Source organism: Galleria mellonella, unplaced genomic scaffold (assembly GCF_026898425.1).
Source record: "Galleria mellonella isolate WM207_F2 unplaced genomic scaffold, CSIRO_AGI_GalMel_v1 utg574, whole genome shotgun sequence".
Taxonomy (NCBI): Eukaryota; Metazoa; Arthropoda; class Insecta; order Lepidoptera; family Pyralidae; genus Galleria; species Galleria mellonella.
Window position 1 is genome coordinate 254,619 of NW_026442122.1, and position 20,240 is coordinate 274,858.

Sequence of the window (20,240 nt, forward strand, 5' to 3'; positions counted from 1 at the left end):
GCCTGGGACAATCTGATCGAACAGGCGACCGATCACGACACTAACCTGCACCGGCTCTGCCGACAGTTGTCAACACGGCCACCACCCGTGTGTCCGTTGCTAGACGCGACGGGCACACGAAGGTACGCAGCCAAGGACAGGGCAGACATTCTAGCCAACCATCTACAGGGGCAATTCCAGCCCCATCCCCTTGCCGTTCCCACAGATCCTACTGTCGTCGAGCACCACGAGCGAGTGACACAGCGCGTAGAGGAATTCTTATCGGGCGAGTCCCCGCCGCTCGCAGGTGTCGAATTCATCTCACCTGTTGAGCTGCGGAGGACCGTGGAGCGCCTCCCCAGGAGGAAGGCGCCGGGTCCCGATGGAATTTCCAACGCCGAGTTAATGCAGCTGCCGCGAAGGTGCTCACCAGGCTCTTCAACGGAATCCTCCGCACAGGCCATTTTCCAGAGTCCTGGAAACTGGGTAGAGTGATCGTCCTCCCCAAACCAGGCAAAGATCGCCGTTTGCCAGGAAGCTACCGCCCCATCACGCTACTGGCGCACATAGCCAAACTGTTCGAGAGGTTGCTGCTCCGACGGATGGCCGAGCATTTCACTCCTAGGAGCGAACAGTTCGGCTTTCGGTCGGGGCACTCGACCACTCTGCAGCTGGCGCGCGTGCTGCACCACCTGGCCGCCGAGCACAACCACGGTCGAGTGGTGGTCGGTGTCTTCTTAGACATCGAAAAGGCATTCGACCGTGTTTGGCACGACGGCCTAGTATATAAAGTATTACAATATACCAGCACGCCGCCCGCGTATGTGCGACTGGTGGCGTCGTTTCTCAGGGGCCGTAGCTTCTTCGTTTCGGTGGAGGACGCGCGCTCCGACACCCGCCCAGTGGCCGCCGGAGTTCCACAAGGTAGCTGCATTTCCCCGGCGCTCTACGCGCTGTACACGAATGACATCCCTGTCCTGAACAGCCAGCCCTTTACACTGGCCCTGGAACGGGATGTCATGCTCGCTCTGTTCGCCGACGACACGGGATTTTTCACGTCGTCGTACTGGAAGACGAGAGCCGCCCCTCAAATGCAGCGGCAACTGGACCTGCTGCCGGAGTGGTTGGACAAGTGGCGCATGGCCGTCAATGTTGACAAAACGGTCGCGCTACTTGTCCGCCGCAGTCGCACAGCACCGCCGCCGCCCTTAAGGCTCCTTAATAAGGAAATCGCGTGGGAGAGCACCGTGCGATACCTAGGGGTCGACATCGACCGGTCGTTGAGAATGGTGCCGCAGGTGACGCGAGCCATAGCGCAGGCTCGCGCGGCGCGCGCCTTTCTCCGACCGGTGCTTACTTCCAGGTTGCCGTTACGGACGCGGGTCTCTATCTATAAGACCTACGTCCGTTCACGGTTAACATATGCCGCACCCGCTTGGTACGCACTGTGCTCTCCGACGCTTAGGCGCCGGCTGCAGGCCCAGCAGAACATCGCTCTTCGTTTGTGCACGGGAGCGGGCAGATACGTCCGCAACGACGTTATCGCCCGCGGCTTAGGGGTCCCAACGGTGGAGGAGTTCGTTGTCGGCATGGCGAGCAAAATGTTCGCCCGTGCCGACGGCGGACACCATCAACACTTGAGGGGCCTCGCGCCGCTGCATGCGCGTCCGCCGGACGGCCGTCCCACGCCTAGGGACCTCCTGTGCATAGGCGAATAGTGATCGCGATTGCCTCGTCTACCAGTACGACGACTCCACCTACCCTTTTTCCCCATTTCCCTTCTTCTTTCTCATTCCCTCCTCTCGCCCGTTCCAAGTGTGTAATTATATCCCCCGCGTCCAAGCGGGGGGAGGGCCGACACACTTCTTGTGTCGACCCTTACTAACAAATTATTTATTTACTAACACCTATTATATATATCTGGGAGCGGGCGAGAGGGGAGAATAATAATTAAAAAAAACTATATATTATTAAAATGAAAAAAAAAAAATACATATATATACAATCAAGAAAGAAGAAGAGGCCACTGCAACAAAGAAGACACCACGCCGGCATACACAGACCACCAGTGTATGCCGGCTCAAGATCCCAGCGACCCGGAGGTAGTTGCCTCCGGAGATGCAGCCGGGGTAGAGGGGTTTACCCCGAGACCCCTACCTCACCCGCCTACATTACAAAAGGCGGGCAAGTAGACCCGATAGATAGATAGACTCTTTTCTTGAAGGTTATGTTGTCGTATCGGTTCGGAAATACTGGTTGGTTGGATTGTGGGATATAGTAGTGAAATTATAAAGCACGCACGTTCTGTTTTACTTTGAATTTGGAACTACGTGTCGTCAACTAAATATTCCATCGCTACTATTTTCTGCTCTGCACATAAAAGCGGCAGCTTCAATTGTCGAAGAGGACGTTTCAAGAGATATAAATAAAATAGACACTTGCATTGAAATGTCAATATATATTTTTAATATTCATAAATTCAATATACATTATAATAATATCAAGTAAAATGAATTACTATAATTTATATAGGCAATATTTTAACACATGTTAATCTATGGGTAAGTTTAACAATCTAGAGTACTTACTTATTTTAACAAATGTCCGTGAACCTCGCGTGGGATGGTGAGTGCCGCCCGCCCGCCCTCGCGCCGCGCCGCGTGCCGTGGGCACGGGTCGCCCGTGGGACCGGGGCCCGGGGACACGGGGTTCCGGGGACACGGGGGCCCGGGGACACGGGGCCGGCGGCGCGGCGGGGGACGCGCGGGCGCACTCACATCACAAAATACAACAAACACATTATGGCAATAGGAATTCACATTGGCTTACCGCTACCGCTAAAACTATAAATAGTCATATAATATAAACGATACAAAAGGAAGAAATACTTTTCCGCAATATGCATATTGCACAAGTAACTAAACATTGCCATAGTACATAATGCCATTTTATGTAAAAAATAAAATTTCACTTTGTTATAAAACTCTTTGAAGCCTTAATAATTATATATTTTGGCACATAATTACAACTAAACTAACTAGTACATGTGATGGGATATTTATATATTACAGTGGTCCGCATCACGTCGCAAAGTAAGTAATCTTTGGTTTATCTAGCCCACCGATGACCATTTGGAAGTCACTTATATTAAAATAATAATTATAAAATATTTAATAGTTCCAACAGGACGATTAATCCAATTTAAATTGTCGTACAGCTATATGACGAGGGGGATGTGGTTATTATCCGAATATTAGGCATCCGGCCATTTGGGCGCAGACACAATACTGTTTGATACATGCTCATACCTAAAGTCCTCTCTCTGTACAAGTGGCGAGCGTTTCTTTGTAGACACGTTTACACTACCCCAGACATGCGATGGCACGAGAGACCGGACAGTGCTGTCCCATGCTATCACATATGTGCAATAACGTAAACGTGTCTACAATACATAACTAGATACGTTTGCAACTTGTCTAGATGGTCCGTATGAAGTCTACATGCCTGTAGATCTGAGTGTATAAGTTTTCTTATGTAGATTACGCCTAGTAAGTAGGCATAGCTATGTACTTGTACTGAGTGAACCGCACTTAAATAATGCACGCTCATAGACTCTACTATGGTATAATTATTATGAAAATCACATAGGTACATACTGTTTTTCAATAAGTTATGTGTAATTCGTTGATTAGAAACCTTTAAAAATTAATTTTATCTACTTATAATTACAAAATATAGAAATAATTAGATATCTCTTAATGTATTTTCGCTTAGGAACTTTGTGTTCTAACATATATACTGTAAAAATGAATTTGATGAAGTGTTACGTACGAGCGTGCGGCGGGGGCAACCTGCGCCCGCCACCAATAGACAATGGAGTATGCAGGTACCTATATGTTATGAGCGGTGATTTGGCGTATTTTTTTTTTAATATAAAAGCTGTTATATATTCTATTAGAGTGACAAATACAAATTAAGTACATATTAATTGTAGGACATGTAATAGGTACCCCTAGGTTAATTATTTTAAACTGCACTCCCTAAAGACGAATAAAATTTTCTATTAATAAATTTGCACATTAGAAAGGACAAATTACAAGGATATAAATATAAACAACGCTCATTGAACTTTAGGACTACACACAGGTATATAATACATATATAGTAGAACCTCTTATCGTTACAGTGTTCGGTAAACAAGATGCACATTATTGTCACATATTCGTCGTGTAACTGCTTCATACACTATGCATTGTGTGTTACATAATAATTATAACGATCTAATCATATTTACACATAATACCGTACGCTATTTACAATTACACTATATACAACTTATATCAATATAATCTTTGGACTAACCGCAAAAGTTTTAAACACATCCGAGATCCCATAGGAGTAATATGGAATGCTTTCAACTTAAGTAAGATTGTAACTAGCTAAACACTTACAATTAGAATACGACAAGCTTAGTGCAGGCCCGCGGACGGGGCCTGGCGTATCAAATATTAAATGTCTCAACAACACATGATAGAATTTAAAGAAAATCTAAAAACTTGGAACCTCTGTCTCGCCCTCAGGAACCTGCCTGAATGTTTTGTTAAGCGACACTTGTTTCGTGGAAAATATTGTTGACATTAATGACATGAATTCGACGATTACATTATAAATAGATATCTATTAACAAAAAAAAAAAAAAAATACTGATGCTGTTTTAGAAGTAAAGCTTATAGAGAATGGGAAGCATTTGGCGTGCATGAACAATGTCATGTTAGTAAAAATCAACGTTGCAAACAACTGTGTATATGTATAGTGTACGAACATTCTTCTATGGAAAAGTAAATGCTGCACAGCGACGCTTTACATACATTTTGTGACGGCTTTCTTATGTAAAATCTCTTAATTTGTGATAACAAAAAAACTTACGTGCAATAGCAGCTCGCATTGATATTGTTAAACTTATTATGGTAACCAATGCGGCGCCTGATATTAAATACTTTCTACCTACTAAGTACGGAATCGCGTCGACGCTGTGGTGTGGTGGACAATGTAGTGAACGTATGTATGTACAGTGGACTCTGCTGTCAATCAGTCCACTTGGTGACGAGTACACTACGAGTATAAACGTAACAAGACTCAACTTGCATTGACTGTTGCACATGCAGTCGATTCATGAAGCAAATAAAAAATTAACTGCAGTTCACAACGGCGCCGATCTTATCACCTTAATTATTACGTGGACACTATACAAAAAGAATATCTATAAAATCTATTTGCAATGAGTATTATGCTACAGGTACCGGCCTTTGGGATTGAGTACGCGAAACTTAATTAAATTTAAATATTAAAATAATGGCATTGGCACTTGTTTTTGGTATCATTTGGCACTATACAAATATCATAAATAGGGAATCAAAATTACGTTCTCTCTTACATATAATAAATGGCATTGAGCAATGGCCTTAATTAACTTGGAAACGAAAATACCGGGCAACGAATACTTTATTATTATGAGTATTATTATGCGGCAGCTCGTATTTATTCGTTCATTAACAACACTCTATGAGGTAAAGCCGTTATCAACAGGAGTAGCCGGCTGGGATCGAGCTCGTCACCGTCATTCATTCGAGTGTTAGGTATTCACCGACTGTGTTGATAACGTGAAGTTTACGGCACGAAACAGGCATTGCATGCGTGATTTCGATAATGCGCAGTTGGGTGACGATGGCCACTTGGCACTGTCCCACGCCGCCTAGTCTCTGTAAGGCTTGCATATTGCGAATCTGTGGTTCATGTGCTGGCTGTACGAGCCCGAGTGGGAGAATTTCTTGAAGCACTTGCAGCACTGGAACGGCTTCTCGCCGGTGTGCAGCCGCTTGTGTTCGGTCAAGTGGTGTTTATGCTTGAATGCCTTCGGACACTCCAAACATTTATAGGGACGTTGTCCTGTTGATGAAAAATGACATATTAAAATTATTAAATAAAAAGTCCGGGTTTTAAGGACTTATAGTACCTAGGCATATAGTGTTTACATACATTTGTGCTTGAACTGTTTCTCAGGGTTAAAGTATTCTATTAATTATTTTATATTATTAAGAAATACAAACAATGGAAAATTGTCGTCTATAGACGTAAACAATATCATGCACATCGCTGATATATAGGTAGGTGTAGAGTCGCTTACGGCACCTCTATTGCGTTGCTGTACTATTTTCTTATATCAGAAATGGAGTAGCTATCATTTAATCATTACTATGTAATCATGGATATCTTCAAATAACTAATTAGGGATAATAATGCCTATTATGTATTAACATCTTGGTAAATGGATTTCAAATTTCTCCCCTTTCAGTTTTATTTGAAGTAATGAAGTAATGAGCCTGATAACACATACCTGAATGTTCGTATTTGTGTCGTGCGAGGGAACTTTGTTTGACAAAAGTTTTGTCGCACTGATCACAGACGAACTGGCCTTCTCCCTCCTTATATTCAGCACCCTGCTTCAGTTTACTTTTCTTAAGTACAGTCGCATCGTCTTCGAAATCGTTTGCGGGATGAGACTCGTCTGCCCAGGACGGCCGCTCGTACGACGGACTCGACGCTCGACTGATGTCAGTTGGCATCTGCATATTGAGCAGAGGCGATCGACCGTTTGCCATATCATTATATTGAATAAATTTGTCCATAGGCATCATCGGTGTAACTGCTATATTACGTAGTAATAATCTTTCTCTTTTTTGAGCATTCATAGTTTCTCCAGGCGATGGAGATAGTCTAAAGTCAGTGAGAGAAGAAGAGGAGCAATTGGAATGTGGATAAGTGTTCAAATAGTTGGTACGGTGTGGAGTCGTACTGCGCGATGATTTTTGACTGAGGTTCACCGCTTCCTCCGTGTCGGAATGTGTAACAGAAATGCTACAAGGCGGCGACGGCGACGGACTCGACGTCACCGACGGATTCGACTTCTTAGTAGACAAGTCGAGTGGCTGGTCAGACATGGCCAAAGTTTGTGTCATCCGCCGCACTCTAGCTCTATTGTTTTGAAACCACACTTGTACTACTCTGTTGTCTAGTCCAATTTGCTGAGCGATTTTTTTAAATTCTTCTCTGTTTGGTCTCGGGTTTACTGCGTAATGTTCTTTCAAGACTGCTTGTTGCTCTTCACTCAGTGCAGTACGGACTCTTATTTTTCTATCGTTATCATGTATAGATATTTTATCATCGCGATCTTCTCTTATAAAATCTTCGTCTTCACTTGCACTCACTCCGCTTTGTATAGAGGCACGAGCTTCTGCTTCTAATCTGTTCAATGCTACCGTTTCGGCTACTTGAGCTGCCAAACCTTCGTGTTTTCTAAATAAACCTCCACATACTACTTTCTCGTGGTCCAGTAAGTCACTTTTATTACTGAATGTTTCGTTACATTTCATACACCTATGGTTATCTTCGGGCTCTTCCTTAACAATTATGTGAGGTGTCGGTGGCGATTCTATACTAGGGCATATATTTCCGGACACAGGGGAAAGCTTTTCTATGTTTGCCCTAAAGAAATGTTTGGTCACTGATGCATTAACAGAGTCTAATATCGTGTTAAAGCCAGAATTATTATTATTAACTTGATGGCCGTTGTTATTTAAAGGGACGGAATTGAAATTACGGGAGGGTGATCTTAATTCATTCTCTCGGTCTTCTTGCTCCTTCTTTATAGATAAAGCTTCATCATCCTCGATGTCCATTACGAGTTCTGCACTCCCTTCTGAGCGTTTGTCGTCTTCTTCTGTGACTTCTTCGATCATATCTTCTGGATCTACGGGAGTGTTCACGTGCTTTGGGCTAATTGGGTTCTCCATCTCTATCTTCCTTTGTTGATACTGAGATGATGCCAATTGTTCGAAAAGTTGACTAAGAGAAGTAGGAAAACTATAAGGTGTAATTCCACTAGCAGGACTCAAAGGCATCCCAGGTGGCATGTAGAAAGGGTTGATGCCAGGTTGGCCGAGCGGCGCCCGATGGAAGTTATTCTCTTGTGACGACATAGAAGCGAAGAAAGCGGCTGCTGCCTCGTTATACTTAGGTAAAATAGGCAAAAACGAGCTCCCGTTTGGTTGTATGTTGTTGTTAAGTTGAGATGCGACCATGGCATTAGCTCGCTTTCTCGAAGGACTTCTTTCTGGGTTGAGGGCTGGGTTGTTTGGTTTGATTCGTCCCATTTTTAGATTCATGACGAGACATTTCTTGGAGGTCATATGGCTCGAATAGGAGCCCGAATGGGAGAATTTTTTACCACAGTTGGCGCATTCGAAGGGTTTCTCGCCGCTATGTATCCGCAGGTGTTCCTTCAGATGATGTTTGAACTTAAACGCCTTGTCGCAGTCGTTGCATTTGAATTTCCGCAGCGTGGCGCTCTCGTCGTGACTGATCATATGCCGCTGCAGTCGGTATACGTTCGCGAAGCTCTTGTGGCATATCTTGCACGACTGTTGAGAGAACACAATACGATTAATAATTTAAATGTTATTGATACTTATAAGTAATTTCCGGAATGGAGTTTAATAAATCTTTCTAATTTACTTTACATTACAGACTGTCTGTTTGTTCATATATTACATTTTTATTATTGAAGCTAATTGAATATATGTTGATACATTGATATTTTGAAGTCCAATCATGAACGTACATGGAAACATAAGTGTGTGACTTCTAAAAGAACTTCTGTATGGATGTTTATATGCAGTTCACTTGTTTGTCATCAAATATCAGTATAGAGGTATGGGCATGTTATTATTACAAGGTGCACTGACATATTTGAGTGTATCCACCTGTGTGTTGGGCGAGTGCAGGGTCTCGTGTCGCTCGAGCTGCTCGCGCGTGGGGTACGCGCCGCGGCACTGGCTGCACGTGAAGGGCCCGCCGGGGCCCAGCGGGGACCCGCCCCGCTCCTCCTCCTCCTCAGATGGCTTGCCCTCCGACCCGCCGCCGGCCAGCGGACGGACTGCAATAATCAGAAATACATCTCATGTAGATAAACATTAGGTAAGTATCAATACAGATGGTGTCCTCAAGGAGGACGTGTGTAAGTAACAGGTACGCAGTTCTCTTAGTAATTATCCTAATTAACGCCAGGTTAACTGGTCACCGTGTGGCTCGGCATAGAGTACGCCACCCTTTCCTTTTCTGTCATCTTACACTACGTTTGTCCGAACGGGGTCGCTATTCAAGAACCTTTCTTCTCTTTTTGTCGGTTCACTGAGTTATGTGACTAGCCCATTGCCACTTCAGCTTGCTTATCCTTTCTCTTTCAGATATTTTCTTTATACAACTTAGAATCGCAAACAAGTTGACGGCCCACCTGATGGAAAGTGGTAACCGTCGCCTATAGACATGAGCAGTACCATGGACATAACAGAGTATACTGTTTCGCCTATGATACCCCCCATGTGTTGCCATTCCTGAGGACTCAGGTGTTATTCCTCTATACCTCTACCCTGTAAATTCACGCCATATCCCACCCTTCAAACCAAAAGACAGCCATGCAAATAATGACTTGATGTAGCAACCTACAAAGTAACTACATAATATTGTACCTTGTATACATCATGCAACGTAAGTGTCTACTAAATTTTAATTCGAAACTGTTCGATGCTGTGAAACGCACCACCTGCACTTGTTTTTAATAACACTGCAATAAATAATGCGAAATTTGTAATTCCAGCTGCTGCTGCTGCTCGGGCACGTATCATTAAATGCCAATTGGATATAACACAATTAACAATTGAAGTCATCGAAAACGATTAAAATGTTCGCGGACACCTTTACGGGCGCGCTCGCGTTATAAAAACAAACACGGCGGCGTGCGCCGCGCGGCGGCAACAATTCAATTCACGAGTCCGGTTATTTGCGTAATACGGTCCGTTTTCGCGCGTAATATCGTTTTTTAACGTGCCCGTGGCGGGCGCTCGCCGTAAATCAAATATAATAAAGAGCAAAACAACGGTGCGACGTATTAATTAGTGCGGCCGTGAGCCACCAGTGCTACCAACATTGCCGAGTTACGGACCTACATTACGTGCGAGCTATGAAACAAGTTCGTACCGAAATCGGGACGGGTAGACCGAGCTTCACTTTGGCTCATCACAAACGGTGCTATAAAAGAACCGAAAGACTGTTCTTCATTTTATTATCAATTTTGTTTTTCCTTTTGAAATTTCGTATATATGTCGATGGGAGTATGTGAGTAGGCTGTCTGTCGTCGCGTCCAACGCAGCCTCTGTTGCACGTCCGTGCACATATTTTGGTCGAACATAGCCGGACATCGATATTGGATTTTAGAAAATATGTCGTCGGAAATAAAGTATTTATTGTTCTTCAATCGGGAGCTCTGAAAACCAAAGTGATTAATTCCTAGTGAATTCGTCACGCTGTCCAACTAATAGATCTTATTTCATTTTCATATATTATCGTTCTCTGGTACTGGTGGTAAAGCATTAGTCCAGGCGGGGTCACCATAACATACCATCTTTTAAATAAAAACTTTAGTGTGTATTCGGTATACTAATATTTTTATCAACAGCCAATGTCCTAGATATTGCTGTAAAAAAAAATATAACTACCTATTTAATTATAACCTAGAACCATAAGACTCCAAAGGTCGTGGGTTCAAACAAATGGCCAATACGAAAATTAACTATCAATTAAAAATAATAAGGCCAGTAAGTATTTAATAATTACTAGAAAATTAGTGATAGTAGGTATACATAGGAACAATTAGAGAAAAGAGGAAAATTACAGTCACAATGACAATAGACGATTACCTACCATATTTGAAATTACGGTTACGAAGTAGTCACATTATTTTTATTAAGAAATCTACTTAATTTTTTCTTGAAGTTACCAAGTATAAAAATGCCTATGATTAAATTTAACTCTACCTAAGTTTCATGCTACCCAGCAATAGATGGCGCTATGTGTCGAATATTTATTATGCGCATTATGTTGGTATCTCTAAAGTAACACGATTTTTTTTTAGTAGATAATAAACATGAATGAATTACATACTTTATTTAAAAATTACACCCATTAAAACTTTAGTATATAAAAATATGCGTTTATATACCCGCCTAATTGGTACCATTGCATTATTATACATAATAATACAACTAAAAAATTCTACTTAATTAAATATACTTATGCGATGTGCTAAAGGAACATTTAATATGTAAAGAAAACTATAAAGTGGTAACTTCTTATCAAATGGACCAAGTCGTAGTATATATATTACACAGAGAAGTACATAGGCTACTCTGTGTTTTAGTTAATCAAAGTACATATTCCATTCACCTATTACGTGGACAAACTCCGGATAGAATTAGTATGTAAAAAAAAATATGTATATTTACATACCAACTTACTTTAATAAATTAATATATTTTGTGTCCTTTTATTGTTACAGGGATGAGCAATGCTTATTTTAAAGTATAAAATTTATCTATTCATGGCATATATAACAGGCTTTAATCTTATGTTTAACGACGATTATATTATCATTTATTCATAAATAAAATTGTATTAATATTATTATCGAGTTGCCTTTTTGACATTTTATGAGTTAAAACGAGCAATACAAACTTATAAATTCAGTAATAAGTATAAAAGCTTGTCATGACGATTGGATATTTGTTATTTATCGTGTATCAAAGATTAAATGGATTTGAATGTTGGTAAAAAAATAAAATACCTATACACCTATATTAAGTACTAAGTACATAATATTTTGATTCCAATTTCCCGTATAATTAGGGGTTACAGGTATACATAAGTACCTATATACATTGTTTTTAACAAAACGAGTGGGTGAATGTTTATGTATTATATTTAGGTAATGTTGTATTATGTATCGAATAAAGCCTCTATTGCAAACCTAGAAATATTTGTTACCTTTTTTTAATAACACGGAGGGCAAACGAGCATGCGAGCGAGCGGTTCACCTCATGGTAAGTGACTATCGCCGCCCATGATCACCTGTAATACCAGAGGTATTGCAGATGTGCTGCCGCCCTTTTAACCTATTTTTGTTTTTATTACTTTAAGATAAAAACGTAGACCCCTTAACGCACGCATTCAATTTATGAATGGACTATTTTTTCTAATCACATTTTATTTATAGACTACCGACCCATCCCGGCTTCGCACGGGTGCAATGCTGATACTAAATAGCGCCGACCGGCCAGCCCATTAGAAACCTTTAAATTTATCAATGTTCCTCTACTATATTATGCATGTATTATACAAATATTATACATATAAACCTTCCTCTTGAATCCCTCTACCTATTAAAAGAAACTGCTTCAAAATCCGTTGCGTAGTTTTAAAGATTTAAGCATACATAGGGACGGACAGACAGCGACAGCGAATTTGTTTTACAGTACATGTAGTGATATGGAAAGCCTAAAAAAATTGCGCATGTCAAGTGTTATGACTACCTGCTAATGGACTCTATTAGTTAAATTATAATAGTCAATAAGTATTCACTCGTAGTTCTGTCTTGTGAAGAGTTGTTTGTACTCATGAACGTACCTATTTATTTATATTTGTATAAAAAAATTGCCACATGTGTGAAACTTATTATTTTATAAATTTACATTTATCTAGTCACAGAATATTATTGCTTTAAAAATTAGAGAAACGCTATTGGTAAAATTTAGTGCCGCCGCTCCCCGTTAGATGGCGTTAGTGGTAGCTATCTTTAATACAGGCTTAGGGAAGTTTTTATTTACACACTATTGTTTATACTCTGTTATTATATATTATGTAAATGTTATTATTTTGACATTTATATCATTAACAGACGTAAAAATAAGTAGAGGTGTTATGGAACTCGCAATTTATGTAGTGAAATGGTAAGGGTGTTTCTACGTAATTTAGTATTTACAAAAGTATTTAGAGTTAAGTTACCTACCTATTGTAATCACAATAGCATGCTCATCTGGTACCTAATAGGTAAAACGGACGTACACCTACACACGACAATAGTGTCGACGCTACAGTAATCTGTGCACGGCCAGTCGGGCACCGGCCAGAGTGCGTCCGTTAACCGCTGATAAAAAGCTCACGCACACGAGCGCGACGCGGTTCCTATTGCGTTGTTACAATAAATAACAAATTATCGCACCCGTACACGAGCACCTACCACACCGCCACAGATAAGAGTACGATTGTCGATTGCACACAAGCGCGCGTGATAGGCCACACCTGTCCGCGGCTGCGGGGCCGCGCCGAGCTCACTCACTGTTGCACGGAGCTAGCCTCTTCTTGGAAAGGAAAAACTCCGCCTGCCGCGACTCGGGCGACGTGTTCAATTGTTTTCCATCGTGAGCCGCGCGAGTAGATTGCAGTGGCGTGACGAGTGAATTATTAAACCGTTTCACCGCAGGTTATTTGTTCAATTTTATTGTTGTGTGATTTATTTTATCACTGAATGTATCGCTGTAGTATCTGCGTAAATTAAGGTACAAGGTTTCATGTGTTAATTTAGGATAAGTATGGTCCGTCCGTGTAGAAACTTTTCATCGAAAAATATATTCGGCTGTTTAAGTATCTATGTTTTTTTTAATTTTTATCTATCCTTGCACATTTATATTACAGATACGGATCATTAATTCATAATTTACAAAACTACAAGTTTCAATTAATTACGTCATTCCCATTGCAAGCTTGTCATATTGTATTCTAATTTCGAGAGCGTAGCGTTTCCTAATATAATAATAATAATGTTTAAAAGTTATATTAATTTATAACAACAATAATCACGTGACTGCTAATTATTATTACATTAATAAAATCCAGCATTGGAGATTATTTATATTTTAAGAATTCCTCAACACTATAGAAGCCCTACTCGACGAGCCAGTCTTTCAGTTTCTGTTTAAATGAATTTAGACTGCATGCAGCAGTTACACAGTCAGATAATTTATTATACAATATATATATAACTGAACCCATCACATTATTAAGCATTACTTGCTGTATAAAACGTGTTAATTAATTAATTATATAATTTCCGTTTTAAGTAATTTATTCGTATTGCAAATTATATACCTATATAGAGGGGAAGGGATTGTTAGTAATAGGCAGGTTAGTCCCCACCGTTATCAATATTGACCCTATCAGGTCGACCTCCACAAGGTTGCCCCCGGAAACTATTGTGACTAATTTATCATTGAATTCGTCACGATGGGCTGACCTGCCTTTTCATCCTCACCTATCAACCCTCACTGGTGCCCCGCCAGTGTATACCGATAGCGCAGGCGGGGTTACCATTTCATTATCATCCATCAAAAAAAAAAAAGCTTATATAAATTAATGTTATTTAGTATATTCTTTCGCCTGTTTTCAATATATGAATACCTATCTATTTCATTGGATATTTCTGTATTTCTGTTGCTTTAGTTTAAGAACATAGTATTTTACATATTTCGACAATATCTTATTACGTACCTATGTCTATTGTAAATACCTATCTAGCACGAAATATGTATGATTACATTTTATTATTTATTCATTATAATAAAGTACACAATTGGTTTAATTTCTTAATATTGGGTGCTTAATACGTACTCTATCGAATTTTATAGTAAGGCTTGTATTACATACTAGCGGCTCGTCCCGGCGTCGCACGGGTGGACATTTTTACATTTTAAAAAGTGGCCATTAAGGCTGCACACGCGACGAAAGCTTAAAAATGGAGTAACTTCTCCCGTTTTCCCAACATTTCCCTTCACTGCTCTGCTCCTATTGATCGTAGCGTGATGAAAAGTATACTATAACCTGCCCAGGAGTATGAAGAATAATTGTACCAAGCTTCGTTAAAATCCGTCGAATAGTTTTTGTTTCTATAACGAACATACAGACAGATAGACAAAAATTTTACTGATTGCATTTTTGTCATCAGTATCGATCACTAATCACACCCTGATAGTTATTTTGGAAATATATTTCATGTACAGAATTGACCTCTCTACAGATTTATTATAAGTATAGATATAGGTATGTCGACTGCAACTATTAACTCTGGGGGGAAGGGATTGTTAGTAATACGAACAACCAGTCCCATTGCTAGCAATATACCCTGTCATATCTACCTCCACGCGGGTCCCCTTGGAAATCATCGTACGGAATTCCAGGCGTATTCATTACAAGGGGCTAACTGACATGCATTTTCATTCTCATTTATCATCCCTCACTGGTGCCCCGCCAGCGTATACTATTAGTGCAGGCGGGGGTATAAATTCATTAAAAAAAAAAAAAAAAACTATGAACTCTTTGACATAAACTCGCTTTTAGAAATAAAATTATCCCTTTAAAGTGCAATACCTATCGTTTACAACATTGGCGCTGTAACGGCAGGCGCCTGTCCGCGGAGAATCAATGTCCAAGTCATCCGTAGATTCTCTGTTGGTAATAATGAGTAATGCTTGTATCCGATGACACAGAAATTAAATCCCTATAAATAAATGAGAATACCTATGTAGGTATCTAAATATTTTTGTTTATAATCCTTTAATACATACAGTTAATAAGTATATAATAAAATAAAAGATTGGAAGAGATCGCTTTAGCGATAAGACCGCGTTTTGTACTTCATAAGTATAATACATATATATAGGGGGAAAAGGGATTGTTAGTAATGGAGACTGAGAATCCCATTGCTAGAAATATACCCAACCAGGTCGACCTCCTCGCGGTCCACCCTGGATACTATCATGGTTAATTCCTGATGAATTCATGATGGGCTAACTGGCCTGTTTTCATTCTCATCTATTACTCTTCACTTATTGGTGCTCCGCCAGCGTATACCGTTAGCGCAGGCGGGGTTACCATATCATTTTCACCCATAAAAAAACATATATATATATATATATATATATATATATATATATATATATATATATATATATATACTTATTTGTAAATAAATAAATGCCAGATCACTATGGAAATCGAACATTTTCCTTCGTAATATTTTAGGATTACTTAATACAATAATTGATTGAATTGTATTTAAAACATATTAATAAAAAAAAAAAATTAAATTCTATTACCTACATAGCGTGGGTATTCGTAGTAATTAAACAATGATAAATAATCTAACATATTTCGTTTTCTTACACTAACAGTAATTGTTTATATTTATAATAAGTTTACTATTGTAATCTTTTGGAGGAAACAATAAAGAATATCTATCTATCTAACAGTAGGAATACCTATATTCTTTTTATTGCTTATTTTATTCACCATCATTATTTACTTCTTCGATTTCTTTAACCAGATCAAGTGTTAATGTATTACAATAAATCGCATACCTGCATTAGTCGGCGTAAGTTCCTTCGTTCCTTCCATTGGTAAATTTTTAAATCTTATAAATTTATAAAATTACACACAATTAAAAAAAAAAAAAAACTTCACCGAATATAAGTAACTTGTGAATGTGTAAAGTGTTTTACTGTACTGCTTAACTGCACTCCAGATATAGACGTGTATATTCAATGAAAGCGTTAGTGACTCAATGAATGAGTCGCGACTCGAACATTAAATAGCTGTTTAAAGGTACATATATAATTAGGATACTGGTAATTATTTAATAACATTTGAACAAATATATTAATGCGCTACAAGCCCAAGTCGTGTTTGCACTACCTAGCGTTAATTTCGTCTATGTAAACAAGTAATTAGTTGGTATTTAGCTTGTCAAATGTGTCGTTTCCGTAAGTAGAGACTTTATAGGCCGTTGTTTATGTAATTGATTGGAAAATATCTATCTTAAGTACCTATCTAATAAGCAAGTATTTACAAGTAAAAAGTGTTTACTAAATCTTAGTTACAAAAATGTTGGTTTGCTTACTAATTGAAGTTTTATTTGTTGTGTTCAATTAAATATATATCCAATATATAGGTTGTAATATTAAATGAATATCATGATATTCCATTATTGTAGATAATTCTGTGTACGTCCGTATTGTTGATAACGTTATCGTTTATAACTTTTAAATAATAAATTGCAATTAATACCTTAACAAATATAATATAATTTTGAAATAATAATGAAACTCGTGATTGTTTGTAGAATTTTGGACAAGAATACCTGCAGTTGTTTTCTCTTATTTTCACGTAGTATACTCGTAGATTTTTGTATGTTAAAAATCACCTCGTTACACCACCCTTTGTTAAATGTTGTAAACTTATTACGATGACTGTCTAGTACATGCAAATTGATAAGTAAGACATTTTGGTGTAATTAGGAATTTCTAATGTAACGTTATCGTTAATTTTTAACACTAATTATTACTGAAACTACTATCTCTCTGTCCGACTGTCGACCGCTAACACTGATAAAATGACTTTGTATTAATTTATTCATCCGCGTTCCACGAACTCTCTCGTCTAAAACAACGCACTGTGATCGTCCGAAATTCCGCGCGCATCAAACGGCCCTATTATTTTATCCACTCCAGACAGGCGGCACTCACAGAAAGGAAATAAAAAAGAATAAGGAAGAAAAAGCAAATGAATTAAAACAACATAATCATTTACGGTTTAAGACGGCGAGCGAGCGGGTTCCCCTCGACAAACGAAACTTTCTTTCAAGTCTACGCGTACCTGTTCCCGATTCTCAAGTGGATGAATTATATCTCGGGGGAGACGAGGGGAGATTACCGCCGAGGTTATTTCTAATGAAGACGTGTTCGAGTTTTATTTTTAATGCCGCTCACGTGATCTTATTTTCACTTTCACCTGAACATGTTATGTTCGTTTCGTTTACAAAAGTTCGAACTTTCAAGATCTCGCCACTTTTCACTCGCGACTTCACAATTTTATTCGGGGAGCGGCACAAACTTTATTGTTATGACTTTCGACGAACACAATTTAAATTTATTTCGATAAAATGATAAAAAAAATTGAAATAGATAAGGGACATAGAAATACATATGATAATGATAAAATGCAAATAAAAACAAAAGAAAGGAAGCTTACTCAAGGCCGCGAGCCGCCTGGCCGAGGTGGTGGAGGTGGGCACTTGCTTACTCCTCATGTCCGCAAGCCAACCGGCCGCCAAGCTTTCGTACCAACCGCCAACTCCCATAAGCGAGCTGTGCACTTTCATCGAGCTACACGTCTGTTGCACACCGCGAGCACACTGTGCGCGGGCACGATCACGGGCTATCTACCGCGGTTAGCACTTCGCGCGCCGGTATCGCATCTACGTCGTATCGTACTTCACCGAGATTTCACAGCCTCCGCTGACGTCAGCGGTAAAAGTCCTAGCTTCGACGGTGCAGGGACACGTGCTCCGAGGGCCGTGTCGGTGCGCTACTCACATCGGCAGGCGCCCCACACGTTGGCCAGGCTCCACAGGCGGTACGAGTAGCTGTCACCATAGCACCCGAACATGCTCTCATCGGTTCTCGCGACCATGGCCCGCGCGCGCGGACTGACGTGCTCGTTTCGGCGCGGCGCGCGGCGGAATGAGTCCGGCCCGCCTCTCGCCCCGCCCTGCGCGCCCGCTCCCCGCGCCGCCAGCCTCCCGCCGCCCGCCGCCGCCGCCGCCGCCGCCGCCGCCGCCCGCCGCCCGCTGCCCGCCGCCCGCTCGCGGCCCACTGCCCGCCGCCGTGGCCGCCGTGGCCGCCGTGGCCGCCGACTCGACCACCCCCCACCTATACTTAATTAGTAGAGCCGACTGCCGAGTGCGTATCGGTACATTCACTAAATAATCATACACAATAACCACCTTTCACTAAACAATCTTGTAATGCAATTGTTTCTCTTAAATATGAGCTGCATTATTTATATTTTCAATCGACAGTTACGTGGATTTGATGATACTGTTTCGCGATCAAAGCTAAGTACACGTCTCTACTTTACTGAAGATCATGAAAATAAAGTTACGTTGTACGCACTGCCTACGATATATAGGTCATCGTGTTGATGTTTGATAAGGTTATCGATAATTTGTTTTTACGTCACATTACTACACGATTACATTATTTTTATTATAATATACTATTTAACTTATTCAATACGAGTATTAATATACTTTAGAACAGTTTAATAAGTTCTTAGCGAGTTCGTCCGGTATTTACATGTTTAGTTCCGCTTTCGGTCACAAGATGGCGTTAGGAGTCGCGCCGTTGGCAACAGATTACTACAGCTGCAGTTGTATTCAACAAAAGTCTTTCAATTATTATGAAATATCAATTTTACACTGCTACTGTTTTTCATACAAGTGCTATAACATTATCATAATAATGAATAAAAAGACAATTACTATTATTTTATCAATAATTGATAAAAAATCTAATTCTATTTTTTCTAACTATGAAAATTTATTGTTCCTCGTATTGTACCTTATCTATGTACATAGTCTATGTAATTATAATACAATCGTTATAATCCCCTTTGTTTTCTTAGAAAAATAACTTTTTATGTTGTTTGTGCTGAGATTGTCGGCGGTAGCGTAGCCAGAGGTGGCGCAGAATCTGATTAGGCATAGTTATCTAATAGTAATAAGATAATAGTCTCGATGATTAATTATACTGCATTGTGAATAAAATACGGGGAGTATCGTGGGCGAAACAGTATACTCTGTTACGTCCATGGTACTGCTCATGTCTATAGGCGACGGTTACCACTTTCCATCAGGTGGGCCGTCAGCTTGTTTGCCATTCTAAGTTGTATAAAAAAGAAATTCAATTATTAAGTTGCTTTTTTTTTAATATAATAAAACTGTACCTAGATATTGTCTGTATGTGGGAGATATTTAAGAAAAAATAATATGACGAGTTATAATGAGAACAGTTGAAGCTAAAACAATGATTTTTAGAAAATGTGTCTGTCTGTCCTTGTGTCTGTCTATGTTTGTTAAGGCATCGCGACAATAGTACAACACCAAATTAAATATTCATTTTTTTTTTTTACAACACAGGGGGCAAACGAGCATGCGGCTCACCTGATGGTAAGTGACTACCGCCGCCCATGATCACCCGCAACATCAGCGGCATTGCAGGTGTGCTGGCGGCAAATTCATGAACGTCAAATAAAATAAAATATATATATATATAAATATTCATTTTTAATATGAAGTAAATAATCATATGTTCAAGCTTACCTATAGATATATTTATGCACAAATACCTATACCTTCTTATGATATGTAGGTTAAATAAAATAAATTATTCCTTTCCTTCTGAAAAATTAATACATGCTATGCT

General features: G+C 39.9%; 1 protein-coding gene across 3 annotated transcripts; it reads right to left on the reverse strand.

The window, feature by feature from the left end:
- Window positions 1-2,417: 2,417 nt before the first annotated feature.
- On the reverse strand, window positions 2,418-18,504 carry LOC113514909 (zinc finger protein 1). 3 transcript variants are annotated; one of them, XM_026899004.3, is made up of 4 exons: window positions 18,351-18,504; window positions 8,781-8,971; window positions 6,374-8,456; window positions 2,418-5,925 (listed from the first exon to the last, which is right to left on the reverse strand). In XM_026899004.3, the coding sequence occupies exons 1-4, from the start codon at window positions 18,445-18,447 to the stop codon at window positions 5,732-5,734; spliced, it is 2,565 nt and encodes an 854-aa protein (XP_026754805.1). In that variant the 5' UTR covers window positions 18,448-18,504; the 3' UTR covers window positions 2,418-5,731. The 3 variants fall into 3 exon arrangements, with proteins under 3 accessions (XP_026754805.1, XP_026754804.1, XP_026754803.1); XM_026899003.3 differs by having other exon boundaries at window positions 8,799-8,971; window positions 18,007-18,485; XM_026899002.3 differs by having other exon boundaries at window positions 18,007-18,485.
- Between the last annotated feature and the right edge of the window lie 1,736 nt (window positions 18,505-20,240).

Excerpts from the sequence above, each read along its gene's own strand:
- LOC113514909 (XM_026899002.3), bottom strand. The coding sequence starts at position 18,136 with ATGAAAGTGCACAGCTCGCTTATGGGAGTTGGCGGTTGGTACGAAAGC. Across the intron at positions 8,972-18,006 it reads CAGGCGGCTCGCGGCCTTGA|TCCGTCCGCTGGCCGGCGGC; the intron begins GTAAGCTTCCTT and ends TGATTATTGCAG. Across the intron at positions 5,926-6,373 it reads ACACAAATACGAACATTCAG|GACAACGTCCCTATAAATGT; the intron begins GTATGTGTTATC and ends TTTCATCAACAG.